Here is a 15,402-nt window from a genome sequence, read left to right on the forward strand (position 1 = left end):
CCCCCCAGAGCCACCGTGGATCTTCCCCAGCCATCCGCACATTCGCCCCCGACGGCCGCACGCTCGAGGCCGGCGGCCCGGGGCCTCGCTCGCCGTCGCCGCTGCGCGCGGCCTCGCTGGACGTCCGCGCGGCCCCCATGGCGGGGTCTCTGGCCTCGCTCGCAGACTCGCCGACGCCGTCGAGCCCAAGGCATCTGCCGCCGAGGTGCTTGTCTCCGTTGCTGATGCCTCCGAGGTAAGATTGCAATCTATCTGTGTATATATAAGGAAGGGCATTTTCAGAATAAAGTTTTCCCGGGCTTTGGTTATGCTTTTCCCGGTAGACCCTTGTTAACAAACCGCCTTGATGCATCAATGTCATATTTTATTGTCTGTGAAAACTAGTCAAAAAACAATATGTATAAGTTACTCTATGGTTTACTAGCCAGCTTAGTGCTGCACTCTGGCGGCAGAACATTGCAGTAATACCCACCCCCCTATTACCAATACTTTCAAACACTACAACAAAATCACCCATCTTTCGTCTTATACTTTGGATTAATACGACATTCTAACAGTTGTTTTTGGTAGAAAAAATTACACTTGACAGCTTGACACTGATCAGTATCGTATCGTATCGCTGTGACATCTTATAAGCATTGTTAGAATCGGGCCTTATTTATTTTAGCACGTCCTCGACTCGACACTGATCAAAATAATCGTTTCATAATTTCATTAAGATTTGACGTCTGGACGTCTGGCATTTGCGGTTAACAGTTCGCGTTTCAGCCAACACCGGTAGATGGCGGTTCCGGCGACTCGACTGTATTTCCGGAATCTATTACTTGCCACGAGCAACCTCGAGTTCATGCGGCCTAAATACACTTTCTGTTTACTTTTTTACCCGACTATGTACCGAAGAGAGATTATGGTCACATCGGAATATAGGGGGCATTTCATTTTAGCTAATCAATACTTTTAGTTCATAGTGGGAACTTGTGTATTCGATGATATTCAAATCTGCGGGCTTCAAATAAGTATTAAAATAATAGGTACTCGAAGTCGGGTAATATTTTTGATTAACAAATAACAATAGTAGTTACAGAGATACTTGTTCAACTGTTGGTTGGTCGTAGTGACATTTTCTATACCGCTGTATGATATTTTATACTATGTGGCATCCACGTTCCGCCTCTTTGTCCAAGGCGCCAGCCAGACTAATGCCGGCCATTAGCCATATACGGCCAACAAGCGAGCCATGGCCCTTTGTTGGGGAAATGGCCGATTGTCTTCCAATGACCGGTTCCATTGACTTGTAAACCGTTTTTTGAAGTCGAAAATATGGTGACGGCTTCGTCTTTATACTCGTAGGCATGTTTCGTCGCTGGGGAGAAGCTTTTTGTTAACCGTAGATCAGGGCTTCTTAAACTCTTTGCATTTTCACAATTTCAACCGGACACCAGAAAAAATATATACCGGGCGTGGCCTGTAACATGAGCAAATAATTAAAACATAAATTGTACTCCTTAGACGGTGACACTTTTGTTCAACAACTTTTAAAAATGATGAAGTATAAAGACTCCCTATTTTTCATACAAAACAAATATTATCTTCAATGGACGCCATCGCCACGCCATATCATTGTGATTGACGTTGCTTGTCACGCCTTATAAACCTAACAAAATTCGCAATACATTGTGTCTTAGAATAAACTTTAAAGTGTATTAAAAATCAAACCACAAGTTATTTTTAAAAGTCGCTGAACAAATGTTGGTCAATATGAGAAGTACAGACTACAGTTTAATTTTTTGCTCATATTACAGGCCACACCCGGTATATATTTTAAAATTTATAAAATCATTAGGTACACTTCGTCAAGTTTACTACAAGATTTCGTAATAACTAAGTATGTGTGTAGTACCTACATATTTAATTAAATATGTGTACAAAACGCGAGAGTTCAGTGTTAGGTATATGTTTATAGTACTTAGATATCTGACCTACGGCGGACCCCTGATAAACATGCCACAGAACAGACCCCTAAGGGGTCCGTGGACCCCTCTATAAGAAATCCTGTCGTAGATAGGTTCACGTTTTTAATCACACCCTCATTAGACAGCACAAAATAAGCTATTAGGTACCTATTAGATACCATAGGCGTACCCACGGTGGGGCAAGGTGGGGTAGTTGCCCCACCCTGGTCTCTGACCATTAGCTAAGAATTTCTGTTTCAACCGTACACTGTTACAACGTACCCAGCCTCCCCTACTTCTGCCCCACCCCTTAAAAAATGCTGCGTACGCCCATGTTAGATACCTAAGACTAGACTATTCTTAGAAGACACTATTCCACTGTTTTAGTCATTCGCCATTCCCATTCGCTATTCTGCTTGCTCAGACATCAATGCTGAATCAGTATGCCCCGACATGGTTTTGCTCAAATGGAGATATAGTTCATCCCCATGCATACAAACCTATGCAGGAAGGGTCAATCATCTCGGCTAACTGTACCTGACAGCGAACTGTTACGGATTTAGACTTACTTAGAACTAGGTATTTCGGTTTCCTTACGCCAAAAAGCAACTGGTAAACTTTCTAGTTCACACTCGTTCTAATTACATGGAAAATCTGGCATTTGTGCACTACGGTACTAATTACGACTTATCTGCTTTGCCTAAAGGTTGACAGGTAAAGAATACCTTATGGCATTAAGTTCGCCTTTTGTACAATGTGATTTCTTTTCAGCAATAAAGGTTAAAATAAATAATTAGTACGTTTTTAAGCTAGGAAAGCAATATTCTATATCATCGTCATCATCATTGGCCTTCGAGTCTATTACTATTAGCAGTATAGTCAGGTAGGGAGACAATGTCTTTCGTGACTGTGTAAGCCAGTACGGGAGCGGCAAACACGACCACATAACAGGCCTGGCAGATGTAATGTGCCCGTGACGAACACGTGTCGGGCTGATGACGCTTGGCTCGCTTACTTGCGAGTGCGACCAAGCGTCGTCGTGAATTATACGCCCGTCAAATACCAGTTTGCGCCACTTAATAATGTAATATTCCATAACAACCATCAGAAACTAGACACAGCTAAGCTAGCCCTCCGTGCACATGACGTCAGACATGTACTCACACTAGTAATGTAACAGCATCAATGCAGGGAGGCCCCTCACTCCCCCCCTCGGAGGTGCGAGAATCAATCTGGCCCGAGCCGGGCGTCAATTGGGATAAACTCAATTTTCACCCGAGTGCGGCTACATGAGTCGCAAATACTCGTACACGGGTTACTGGTGGAACTCGAACTTGCTTTTATGGAGTAAATTGTCTTGTTCATCTAATGCCCTATCATCAGCATCATATCAGCCCTTTATCGCCCACTGCTGAGCATAGGCCTACTCTCTTCTAGTACTCCACTTGTCCCGGTCCTGAGCTAATTTCATCCAGAAGTGACCCGCAATTTTCCTGATGTCGTCCACCCAACGAGCCAACGGACGCCAGGCGCTTCCCCTATGCCCATGGCATTTTCAAACTTTTCAGAGTTAGATCACGATAAGTCTGTAACGATTTTGATAGCAAACCGCAGTGCAATTGTTATTTATACGTCATAATTTCATAGAAGTTTGACGTGCACATTGCACTGCGTCTGCTATCAAAATCGTTACAGACTTATTTTTGGTCTAATTCTATATATACAGAGCACTATCTATAAATATTGTTTGTTTTGATATCATAGATAGGGGAGGCTGAGTACAGTTGTAACAGGGTAAAGTTGAAAAAGCGAATATTTACAAAACTATCTACAGGAGCTCAAACTCCTACTGAGTTTCAAGGAGAAAGAGGAGCGGTGCCATAAACATGATTGTCGGTGAATCGGTGATGCTGCACCCTGATGGCTGTTTTTATTAAAGTCACGCATTCACATAATGTCTTTATCGAATAACTTGTGAGAAGGATGCCAGTGGTAACGCGTACTAAAGTTCATGCTGATACTTCTCACTGTCACAGGCTACAACTCAGTTTAGCGACTGTGGTGGCTGTCGACATTCGTATATATGTATATTGTGACTCGGAAAAACTGAAAAGTGACGGACATCGCACGAGTATGGTTTTATAGCCGTCTAAGGATTTTTAGGGTTCCGTACAACGGGACCCTATTATTAGGGCTTCGTACCCAACGGGTAAAAACGGAACCCTATTACTAAGACTCCACTGTCTGTCTGCCACCAGGCACCGAACCGTGAACCGTGATAGCTAGACAGCTGAAATTTTCACAGATGATGTATTTCTGTTGCCGCTCGGTGGGCAAGTCCGACTCGCACTTGTCCGGTTTTTTTTTCATCACACTTGCTAGGCGGTCCGTAAGTAAATCCTTTTCGATCTAGGGCTGTATGTACCTACTTACATAGCTACTATTTAGGCAGAAGTTTTGTTTAAGTATTTCACAAGTGTGATGAAAACATTGTATGTGCCACGGGCGGTACAGGACTTACGAACCCTGCTTCAGGCTTCAATTCACATTTGTTCGTAAAATATTGTTTACATGTGCCCTTAGAGAGAAAGAGAAGTCGGGGAATGTATGCGGCCCAATACATTCCACGACTCTTCTCTTTCCGCACAGGCCGCGTAGCCAAGATGCCAATCGCTAACGCTCCGTAGCGATCGAAACGCAACTGTCACTGTCACACTAATGTGGAAGAGTGATAGAGATACATAATGCTTTTCGTTGTCGAAGCGATAGCGATTGTAACCTTGGCTAGGTGGCCTGTTTACTAGAATATGATGCCACACTACCCATCAATGTAACCTTTTAAAGTTAAGGCATAATTCTGTCAAAATATTGCAAAATTGAAACTTACTTTGCCAAGCCGTTTAGTAATTTACTTCCTCTCAAAACGAAACCCATCTTTCCAGACGGATAGACCGCAGCAATTCCCTGGTGGAAAGCAGCAGCGGCGCCCCCCTCTCGCCCGGCGCCCCGAGCGCCCTCGGAGCCCTACAGCCCGCGTTGTACACCAAACGGGAAGCCCCCTTGCTTATAGAGCTGGAGGGCGCTGGCCCGTCGCTCGGACGGCTGCATCTGAGGCTCAAATACGACTTCGACCGGTCGGATTTGGAGGTGCATCTTATTGAGGGTGAGATTTTTTCTTCTTTTATTACAGTACAGCTTCTTATAGTCGGCAAACTGTTACGAAAAAGCCAACCGTAGCAAAATTCCATAAATAAGAAGAAATCAGATTTTAGAATTTCAAAAAAAAATGAGAATCGCTACTACCAGTACTATTACCAAAGATGTATAGGTACCTATAACTCCGTATTCTCTTTAATTAGCATTAATACTTTTCCAGTGGACATTCTCTTAGTAAGTTTCTAATTCTTATGCAACTTGGGAAAATAAGAATTCCATCATGATCTTCGGCAATTGATATATCTACATTTTACCCGACTGCGACTTAACCAGAAAGTGCTTCATTACCCTACTTTCTGGTACAGTCAGCAGCAGACGTTGCTAAGCGGGCCAAGTGTTCAAAATGATCTCGACGTGACTTTATTGTTAAGAGAATAACAGCGTGTCAAGGTAATTTTGAGCACCTCGCCCGCTTAGCAACTTCTGCTGCTGACTGTACTATAGACTAATGAGTTTAAGGACTGATCCAATACTATATTTTTCGTTTGTTTCCAGCCCACGACTTAGCCGGCTACGAAGCGGGGGGTTTCAACGACCCCTACGTGCGTGTGACCCTGCTCCCCTCCGTGGACACCCGCACGCGACAGACCCCCGTGCACCGGAACGAGCCGAACCCCTTCTTCGACCAGCACTTCAAGTTCCCCGTGTCACACGATGAGCTGCGGGACAAGACGCTGCTGTTGCAGGTCTTCGATTATGACAGGTATGTTAAAAAAAGAGACAGATAGACCTTTTTGACCCGGAACGTGGTGAACCCCTTATTTGATCAGCATTTCAAGTTCTCCGTGTCACACGACGAGCTACGGGACAAGACGCTGCTGTTGCAGGTCTTTGATTATGACAGGTATGTTAAAGAGAGAGACAGACAGACCTTTTTGACCCGGAACGTAGTGAACCCCTTCTTTGATCAGCATTTCAAGTTCCCCGTGTCGCACGATGAACTGCGGGACAAGACGCTGCTCTTGCAGGTCTTTGATTATGACAGGTATGGCGATATAGTAAGAGAGAGACAGACAGACCTTTTTGACCCGGAACGTGGTGAACCCCTTATTCGATCAGCATTTCAAGTTCCCCGTGTCGCACGATGAACTGCTGGACAAGACGCTGCTCTTGCAGGTCTTCGATTTCGACAGGTATACTGGGAATACGCTCCTTTCTCGAAGGTTTGAAGGTCATATTGACCCGGAAATAAAGTGAACGACCGTTCAGAATCTCCGTTTAACTGGGCGATGCAGAAAGTTTCTGGAGGCTAAATTATTGTTTTTATTCTTTGTACATGTTTTTTACATATCTTCAGACCATGGGGTTCCGGACCTTTGAAACGCGTGCATGAGACGTGAGACCTAAGCGCAGCGCAGTCTCTTTAAAACAAACTAATTGAAAAGAACATTGTTAATGAACCTTTTTTGTGCCTTCCAGATTCTCGCGGAACGAAGTAATGGGTTCAGCCAAAGTCTCCCTATCCCGAGTAGAAGTGGCTGGAGGCACAGAAGTATGGGCAGAGCTGTCCCGGGAACGCAGACCGCCAGAGGAGCTGCAAGAACTGCTGCTGTCCCTTTCTTACCTACCGTCTGCTGAGAGACTGACCGTTGTCGTGTTGAAGGCTAGGAATCTGTTGCCGCCTCAAGAAGGAAAGGATGCGTTAGGTATGTTTACCTAACTTGCTGTCTCTTTCATAGTCTCTTTAGTAATAATGACGCGATTAGTAAATCTGTTATTAACAACCTAAGTTCTGACCACTGTGGACTAAAAGCTTCTTTCAGCGGGAAAACTGAAGAAATTCCTCAAGATACTTTGTGCAGGCCGATTTCCGAAAGTCGCCTAGGTTTATTCAATCGTAATATTACTAAACAATTATGTTGTCTTTCATGTACCCAGGAAAACCCTGACTGTTTGAGTTCCGAGTTGTTTAATTGTATTAAAAAGGAATTTGATGCCTGTTTCATTCAGAAAAAGGTGCAAGGCAAGGCTAAGACTAAATTTAGCGACTGGGCTACACCGGATATTCACGAGAAAAGACGCCGGCTCTACGACTTATATGATTTAAAGGCAACTGATAAAAGCCCGGAATTTCTAGAGTACGTCAAAAATTATTCTAAATCTTTTAAAATGTTGTGTGTCGCCGCTAAAGCCGATTATTTGTCGAAAAAGATCCTAAATTCCAGCGATAAAGTCAAAACTGTATGGCAAGTTATCAGTAATGAAACTGGAAAACGTAAACTGAAGGATCCGCACTACAACCTACGAATTGCTGACACTTTAGTAAGTTCCGACCGTGAAGTAGCAGATAATTTTGAGCGGTTTTTCTCGAATATCCCGGTAGAAACAACAAGATCCCTTAATTCATCGCCAGACGTCGCTGAAGAAATTTTGAAGACAAATGTGGCAGAATGTACAGAAATCTTCAAATTTTCGTATGTCTCATCGAATATAGTTCTTAAGACTTTTAGGTCTTTAAATTTAAAGAAAACAGAAGATCTTTGGGGCCTGTCTGTCAAAGTATTAGATTCCATCATTGAGTCAATTACACCATACTTAGCTGAGATTTTCAACAGATGCATTGATGCTGGAATTTTTCCAGATATTATGAAACATAGCAAAATTATCCCTCTGTTTAAATCAGGAACGAGAACAGATCCCACGAACTTTAGACCGATTTCAATACTACCGGCATTAAGCAAAGTGTTCGAGAAACTTATTCTGAATCAACTATTGTCACATTTCAACAGAAACAAACTGCTTGATAGCAATCAATTTGGTTTCACCAAAGGTCGATCAACTACTGACGCCGGTGCGGTACTTCTAAAACACATCTTTGATGCTTGGGAAAAAGCTCAAGATGCTGTTGGAATTTTCTGTGATCTGTCAAAGGCATTTGATTGCGTTGATCACGAAAATTTAAAGAGAAAATTAAGCCGCTATGGGATAAAAGCTAGTGCCCTTGACCTGGTCTCATCGTACCTTTCGGATAGAACTCAGCGAGTAGTTATTAATGGAACTCAATCGGCGGGGTCCCCGGTAGCCCTCGGAGTGCCTCAAGGTTCAATTCTTGGTCCCTTCCTGTTTTTGGTATACATTAATGACTTACCAAAAGTTGTGCAAGATAGACATGATATAGTGTTATTTGCAGATGACACTTCCCTTATATTTAAAGTGGACAGAAAGGAAAATAGCTTCGAGAGCATTAATGACGCGCTATCTACCATTGTAAACTGGTTTACGGCAAACAATTTGCTTTTGAACGCCAAGAAAACCAAATGCATCAAGTTTACGCTACCTAACGTCAAGCAGGTAAATAACGGCAAGATTAAAATAAAAGGTGATACGCTGGAATTTGAGGACCGAACTGTTTTCCTGGGAGTCACTTTAGACTCCAAACTGCAATGGCATGCACATATAGGCACTCTAGCCGGAAAACTTAGTTCAGCAGCCTATGCAGTGAGGAGAATCAAACAGCTGACAAACGTAGAGACGGCCAGGCTGGTATACTATAGTTACTTCCATAGTGTTATGTCTTATGGAATTCTGTTGTGGGGAAAAGCGGCAGATATTCAGACAATATTTGTGCTGCAAAAACGAGCTGTACGTTCCATCTATGGACTGGGCGCTCGAGTATCCCTAAGAGAGAAATTCAAAGAAGTTAACATTCTTACCGTTGCATCTCAATACATACTAGAGAATATTATGTATGTTCGGAAAAACATCCACGAATTCAAGGTTAACAGTGATATCCATAACTATAACACTAGAAACAAACATAAACTTGCCGTGCCCGCCCACCGCCTCCGTAAGGTTAGTACGTCTTTCGTCGGGAACTGTACACGTTTTTATAACAAAGTCCCCACTGATGTAGTGAATTTACCACTTCACAAATTTAAGTCGCACATTAAGCACTCCTTGTTATGTAAGGCGTACTACACTGTAAATGATTTTATAAACGATAGAGATGCTTTTAAGCCGGTAGCTTGATTGGTTTCATTAGTATAATAAGAATTAAATAAATATTGTTTTTTTTTACACTGAATTAAATATGCTAGTGTCCAGTAGAATTGACACATGAGACAATGATGTTCTCGCTTGATTATATTGTTTAATTTAATTTTAGTTTTGGACACTTGGAGACCTTATACATCTCTAAGTACATATTTATTTATTTGATTTTTATTTTTGATTGTACATACTTACCTATATTTTTAATGTTTCTGACACTTAGAGACCTTTACATCTCTAAGTCAACTTAGGCTAGTAATTATGTGAAGCTATATTACTGTCTTTTTATGTAACATATGAGCACAAAATGCCGTGTCTTACAGCTACATGTTATTACTATTTTAATATTAATATAGGCCGGTAGCTTGAACATGTCATGCTCGCTTAAAAGTCTTTGCTTACGGTGGCGTTGTTGATCGGGTCGCCACTTTCCCGAATGAAGGTTGAGGGAGGCGATGGCTGAGATACGCGTCATACTCGTGAACGGGTGCTGTTTGTGGAGACTGGTCTGTTAAGCTAACACGAGCTATTATACTTAGTAACTTTTATTAATTAATTACAGTGAGACGCCTCATTCTGTTCTCGTATGTTTCTTTTCTTTTAATGAATGTATTAATTATACAGGATATTGACTCTTGGAGACCCTATACATCTCTAAGGATAACTTGATAAACTATATAATCTTATAGTTCTGACACCTAGAGACATTTACACCTCTAAATATTATAGATTTTTTGTGTGTGTTTTTTTATCTGTATTTTGTATGTAATTCGACATTAAGAGACCATATACATCTCTTAGTAATTGTAATACGTTAGATTGAATTGTTAGTTTTAATTTATAAAATTGTTGATGTTATTATTTTTGCTTTTATGTAAATTCAATGTTGACGTGTAAAAGTGCCCTTGTGGCCTATTTGCTGAATAAATGTTGATATTTGATATTTGATAGTCATAACTTTTGCTTATTGTCAATTACAGACGACTTAGGATTGTGCTTATCGTTAATGATTAGGTATTTGACTGATTAGTCATATTTATACGAGTAATCATATACTTATACCAAGTTTTATCCACAAGGTAGTAAATTTCGTCTGCTTTTCTTATTTCTTCAGATGTGTACGTGAAAGTGTACCTCCTGGTGAACGGCAAGCGAGTGAAGAAGAAGAAGACGAACAGGAAAGAGATAAACAATCCAGTATGGAACGAGGCCCTGTCTTTCAGCCTGGCGTCCGGACATTTAAACGAGGCTTCCATTGAGGTACCTACGTCACTATACCACGATCTAATGATGGTCCCTATGACAGAACAGAACAGGATTTAATAATATATGGAGTTGCTGTTACGTAGTAGACTAACAGAAAAACTATTCACCAAATTCGCCCCGCACGCCTCCAGATGCAAAGGAGCCCATCATGCTCTCCCCGTTGAACATCGATGGACAACCTTTTGCATAAGGGACGACCCGGAGCGGGGGTCATGATCATCCTTTCTCAAACGCCTGCCCACTTCCCCAATAAGACTTGGCCTCCGCACACAGCCAGCGGTTTCCACGGCATTAGGGACAAACAGGAAGTTTATCATCCTCCTTATTATCAGTCCTTGTTAGAAAGCGTTCATGTTTCTCCTTGTAACGGGTTATCCAACATTTCTATAGCCAAGACCTTTCTCTTCTTCCTCGCGTTATCCCGGCATATGTTACCCAACCCTATCCTACCCTATCATCATCATCATCATCATCTCAGCCATAAGACGTCCACTGCTGAACATAGGCCTCCCCCTTGGACCTCCATTCGTACCGGTTGGAAGCGATCCGCATCCGCAGCGTCTTCCGGCGTCCTTAACAAGGTCGTCCGTCCATCTTGTGGGTGGACGTCCTACGCTGTGCTTGCTAGTCCGTGGTCTCCACTCGAGCACTTTTCGACCCCATCGGCCATCTTCTCTGCGCGCAATGTGGCCTGCCCATTGCCACTTGCAGCTTGCTAATCCTACCCTATAGCCAAGACCTAAAACTCATTTAATCTTAATTTTCCAGGTGTGCGTGGTGACGGGTGGCGGCAGCGGCCTGGTTGTCGGCTGGTGCTGCGTGGGCGCCGCCGAGCCCGCCGCCGAAGGCCGTCACTGGGCGCAAATGGCCCAGGAGACGCGCAAAGCCGTCGCCATGTGGCATACGCTCAGATAGACGGGCAACGGGTTGAAGAGGACGAGACAGCCGTAGCCAAGATGACAATCGTTTATCTTTTATCCATAGTCTAATAAAACATGGTCTTCTCTTCCCAGAGTGACACAAGCCTACGTCACAATAACATAGCCGCTATATATAGCGCTATCGCATATTATCATATAGCGCTGTCGCATGATGACGTAGGCTTGTGTCAGTCAGGTGACCTAGAAAAGACGGGAAGTGAGTACCAGGCGGAGTATATTATTATACCATGTCTTTTATCCACAAACACCAAGAACTATAGAAGTCTAGAGCTCAAGATGACCCCACGTGTATTGTGCCGCAAGCGTCTTAACTGTACAATCGACGTCAAAGATATGTTTACGCTTTTGCACCTTACTCCTTTGTAATAAGGCGAAAAATGTAAACATAATAAATATCTTTGACGTCGACTGTACAGCGCATGTTGACAGCGTAAATCTTAGAGGATATAACCAATGGAGACGCCATGTCTAAAATTTTCGGTACAAAATAGTCTGCCGTTTTTTGCGGGGGAGGGGCACATCAATGTATAGGTACGTCATGTCAGATAAACGTCAATCCATACATATGGTTGACATGTGGTTGACCATTGGCCGCCTATTTTCGACAGAGGGGAACGCCTGTTAATGGCGGCTCCAGAGGCGTAAATATAGTAATGCCGCGCAAGAGATTTAACATAAGTATTTTTTTGCGTGAAATTGTGTCTTGGGTACGTAATATTCAAAGCTTCGACGCCCATCGACAAGTAAAAATTGGACGACAGATTCACACGATAATAGGGGGCTATTCATAAACTACGTCATTTCAAATCGGGAGGGGGGGGGGGGTTTGGACATCGGATGATGATAGCATGACGTAATTGACGTAGGAAGAAACGGGGTTATTTGAAGCATGATTTTTGGATGATTTTAGGGGGGGGGGAGGTCAAAAATCGATGACGTAATTTATGGTTTAGGTAGAGTAAGACCAAAAAAATTCTGTAACGATTTTGATAGTCCACGCAGTTAGCTGCACTATTGAGTGTTATTTATACGTCATAATTTCATAGAAGTTTGACGTTTAAAATAACACTTGAACTGCGTGGGCTAGCAAAATCTCTGCAGACTTTTTTGGGCGAACTTTATTTAAGTTTTGATTGGTGTTTTCTATAATAAACGATTGTCCCTTAGCTAGGTCCCCAGAAAATTATACACAGAACGCGCGGTCACTTTCTATGGATATTACGCAATAAAGTAGAGATAATAACATCTACATGGAAAATCGTAATTCGTCAAATGCGGGGATTTTTCTCTTTTATTCCTATAAAGCCGTAATTAGAGTGACCGAGAAAGATGCCCACAAATTGCGAACATCGATTTTCGCGGTTGTAGCCCTGCGCTCATCTGATCTTCCAGACACACACTTACAAAAAAAAAGTCCTTACTTTTGTCATGTTTGCTCCTAAAAGTAAAATAATCCCATGAAATCTATTAAATTATTGTCCGCTGTATTTTACTGTAAAAAAATACACGTACAAAATTGAAAGGCCTAAGGAAAAAATCATTCAGCCAAACAATCTACTCAAACGTAAACGATTTCAATCATATTTTTTTAAATTGTTTATGGTTAGAAGAAAAAAAGTTTTATAATGGTGGCAAATTGAATTCAAGTATTGTAATAAAATTTATATTATTTTTTAATAAAGCCGGTCGGCAGCGTGTAACAAAATCAAATGGTACGTAAGTACCTACCTATAGCTGTAGGTAACTTTATATATGTACGAGGGACGTCTGAAAACTTATAAGCCTAAGGTATTTCGAGGTTGTATATGTGTTTATGATACTGGCCGCTAGAAAGGCCATTTAAAAATAAATTATTAAGAAAACAATATGTCAGATTTTTATTATTCTGTTTCGAGATATTCAACTAGAAACTACATAATGTGTGAATTACCAGCGAATATTACGAAAATTAAGCATCGTGCTGTAATTAAGTTCCTTACAAAAAGTGAAAAATCACCGCAGTGTATTTTTGAGGAAATGGCTATTATTTACGGTGCTTCTGGGCCTTCTTATGCCACAGTCAAAAAGTGGAGTCGCTTATTTAAACTCGGGCGGGAATCCATCGAAGACGACCCCCGCTCAGGGCGGCCAATATCGGTAGTGACCGAAGAAAACGTAGCCAAAGTCAATAAGTTGGTATTGGAAGATAGAAGAATTAAGGTTTGGCAAATAGCTGAGGTCCTAGGTATAAGTAAAGAACGAGTCGGAGAAATTTTACACGAACATTTGCACATGAGTAAAGTTAGTGCTCGTTGGGTGCCGAAAATGCTTACTGCCTTCGATAAAGAACGTCGTGTTGAAACTTCCCAGGCGTTTTTAGACTTGTGCGAAGATAATATAGACGAAGTTTGTTCCCGAATAGTAACTGTCGATGAAACATGGATCAGACAGTATGACCCGGAGTGTAAGTCCGAATCAATGCAGTGGATTGAGAAGGGGGAACGGCCGCCGAAGAAATTTAAAGTGCAAAAGTCGGCCTCTAAGTTAATGGCTACGGTGTTTTGGGACTGTGATGGTATTCTTTTAATCGATTATTTAGAAAAGGGTTCCACAATAAATGCACTTTATTATGCAGATCTTGTAAGACAGGTACGACAAGCAATAGTTGAAAAAAGGAGAGGTAAACTAAGGAAAGGAATTTTGTTTTTGCAAGACAACGCACCCGTCCACACCGCTCATGTTGCGAGGCGTGCTTTGAAGGAAGTTGGCTTTGACGAAATCGACCACCCACCGTACAGCCCCGACCTAGCCCCTAGCGACTATTTTCTATTCAATAATTTGAAGAAAGAGTTGAGGTGAAAGCGATTTACTAGTGACGAAGAGATGAAGGCGGCCGTAGAGGAGCATTTTGAAGGGCAAAATAAAGAATATTTTTTTAATGGGCTAAAAGCACTATATAAAAAATGTAAAAAGTGCATTGATTTGGGAGGAGATTATATCGAAAAATAAACAGTGATTTACCTTTGAAAATTGTGTTTTTGTATCTTAGGCTTAGAAGTTTTCAGACGTCCCTCGTATAACAGATGGTAATGAGGTTTTTTCTTCTACAAACGTAACAACAACAAATAGCATGCGATTTTAAATAAACAGCCGGATAGTGATCGATCAAATGCCGAAATGTAGTTAGAGTTAGACCAAACGATTTCGAGAGCCCACTCAGTGCAAGTGTTATTTACACGTCATAATTTCATAGAAGTTTGACGTTTCACTTGAACTGCGTGGGCTATCAAAACCGCTGCAGACTTTTCTCGGTCTGACTCATTTACCTACGCAAATCGCATGCGATTATCGGATGCATTTGTAGACGCCAAATGGCATGTATGATGTGTACTACGTGTTATAATTACGCACACAGAATAATCTACAATTCTACATACCTAAAGGCACACACACACACACACAAACCTATCCGAAATAATGTAAGCAGTCATACAAAAATAGATAAGCTAAACGTTAAACTAATACATATAGTAACAGCACCAGTCATGGGACATTTAAGAGGGAATTTGGAGTATTTGTGATATTTCCCTAATACATGTGAATGGTCTACCGCTTAGCGTATTGAAAGATGAAAGTCCTACCCGTCTTTCATGTTTCAGGCGTGTTGTATCAAAGATACTGCAATGAGTTTCCACATACTTAACAAATTAAAACTATGCTATTTTTCTCCAGTCATGGACACCAAAGCTCCAGTAATGGGCACCCCAGTAATGGACACTGCTCTATCAGTATAAAATATTGAAATAGGTCATCAGATCTGGTCCATGTTATCATAATATTGCATTATCATCCGATTTGCATATTTAATTACGAATACAAAATTTCAACTCAATCGGAAAACGGGAAAGTGGCTCAAACTCGGCTACCAAGATTTGACGCACACTAAAAAACGATATTAATTTATCCGAAGTCCGAGCATATCTTCTGGTTGACATATTTCGTAACTACATTTTACTTCTGTATTGTTTAAACATGAAATGATGGCATGGCAAGCATCA

At 41.7% G+C, this 15,402-nt stretch overlaps 1 protein-coding gene across 2 annotated transcripts in view; it reads left to right on the top strand.

Moving 5' to 3' along the window:
- Nucleotides 1-12,149, top strand: part of LOC134666767 (synaptotagmin-5-like) — an 87,084-nt gene extending 74,935 nt beyond the window's left edge. The window contains exons 4-9 of one of the 2 annotated variants that reach the window (XM_063524049.1): nucleotides 9-235; nucleotides 4,895-5,115; nucleotides 5,664-5,871; nucleotides 6,588-6,814; nucleotides 10,273-10,418; nucleotides 11,193-12,146. In XM_063524049.1, coding sequence (XP_063380119.1) covers nucleotides 9-235; nucleotides 4,895-5,115; nucleotides 5,664-5,871; nucleotides 6,588-6,814; nucleotides 10,273-10,418; nucleotides 11,193-11,339 — 1,176 coding nt within the window. In that variant the 3' untranslated portion in view covers nucleotides 11,340-12,146. Of the gene's footprint in view, nucleotides 1-8; nucleotides 236-4,894; nucleotides 5,116-5,663; nucleotides 5,872-6,587; nucleotides 6,815-10,272; nucleotides 10,419-11,192 lie in introns of both variants that reach the window. The other variant, XM_063524050.1, reaches the window with a different exon arrangement.
- The last annotated feature ends 3,253 nt before the right edge of the window (nucleotides 12,150-15,402 follow it).

Source organism: Cydia fagiglandana, chromosome 8 (genome assembly GCF_963556715.1).
Source record: "Cydia fagiglandana chromosome 8, ilCydFagi1.1, whole genome shotgun sequence".
NCBI classification, from domain to species: Eukaryota; Metazoa; Arthropoda; class Insecta; order Lepidoptera; family Tortricidae; genus Cydia; species Cydia fagiglandana.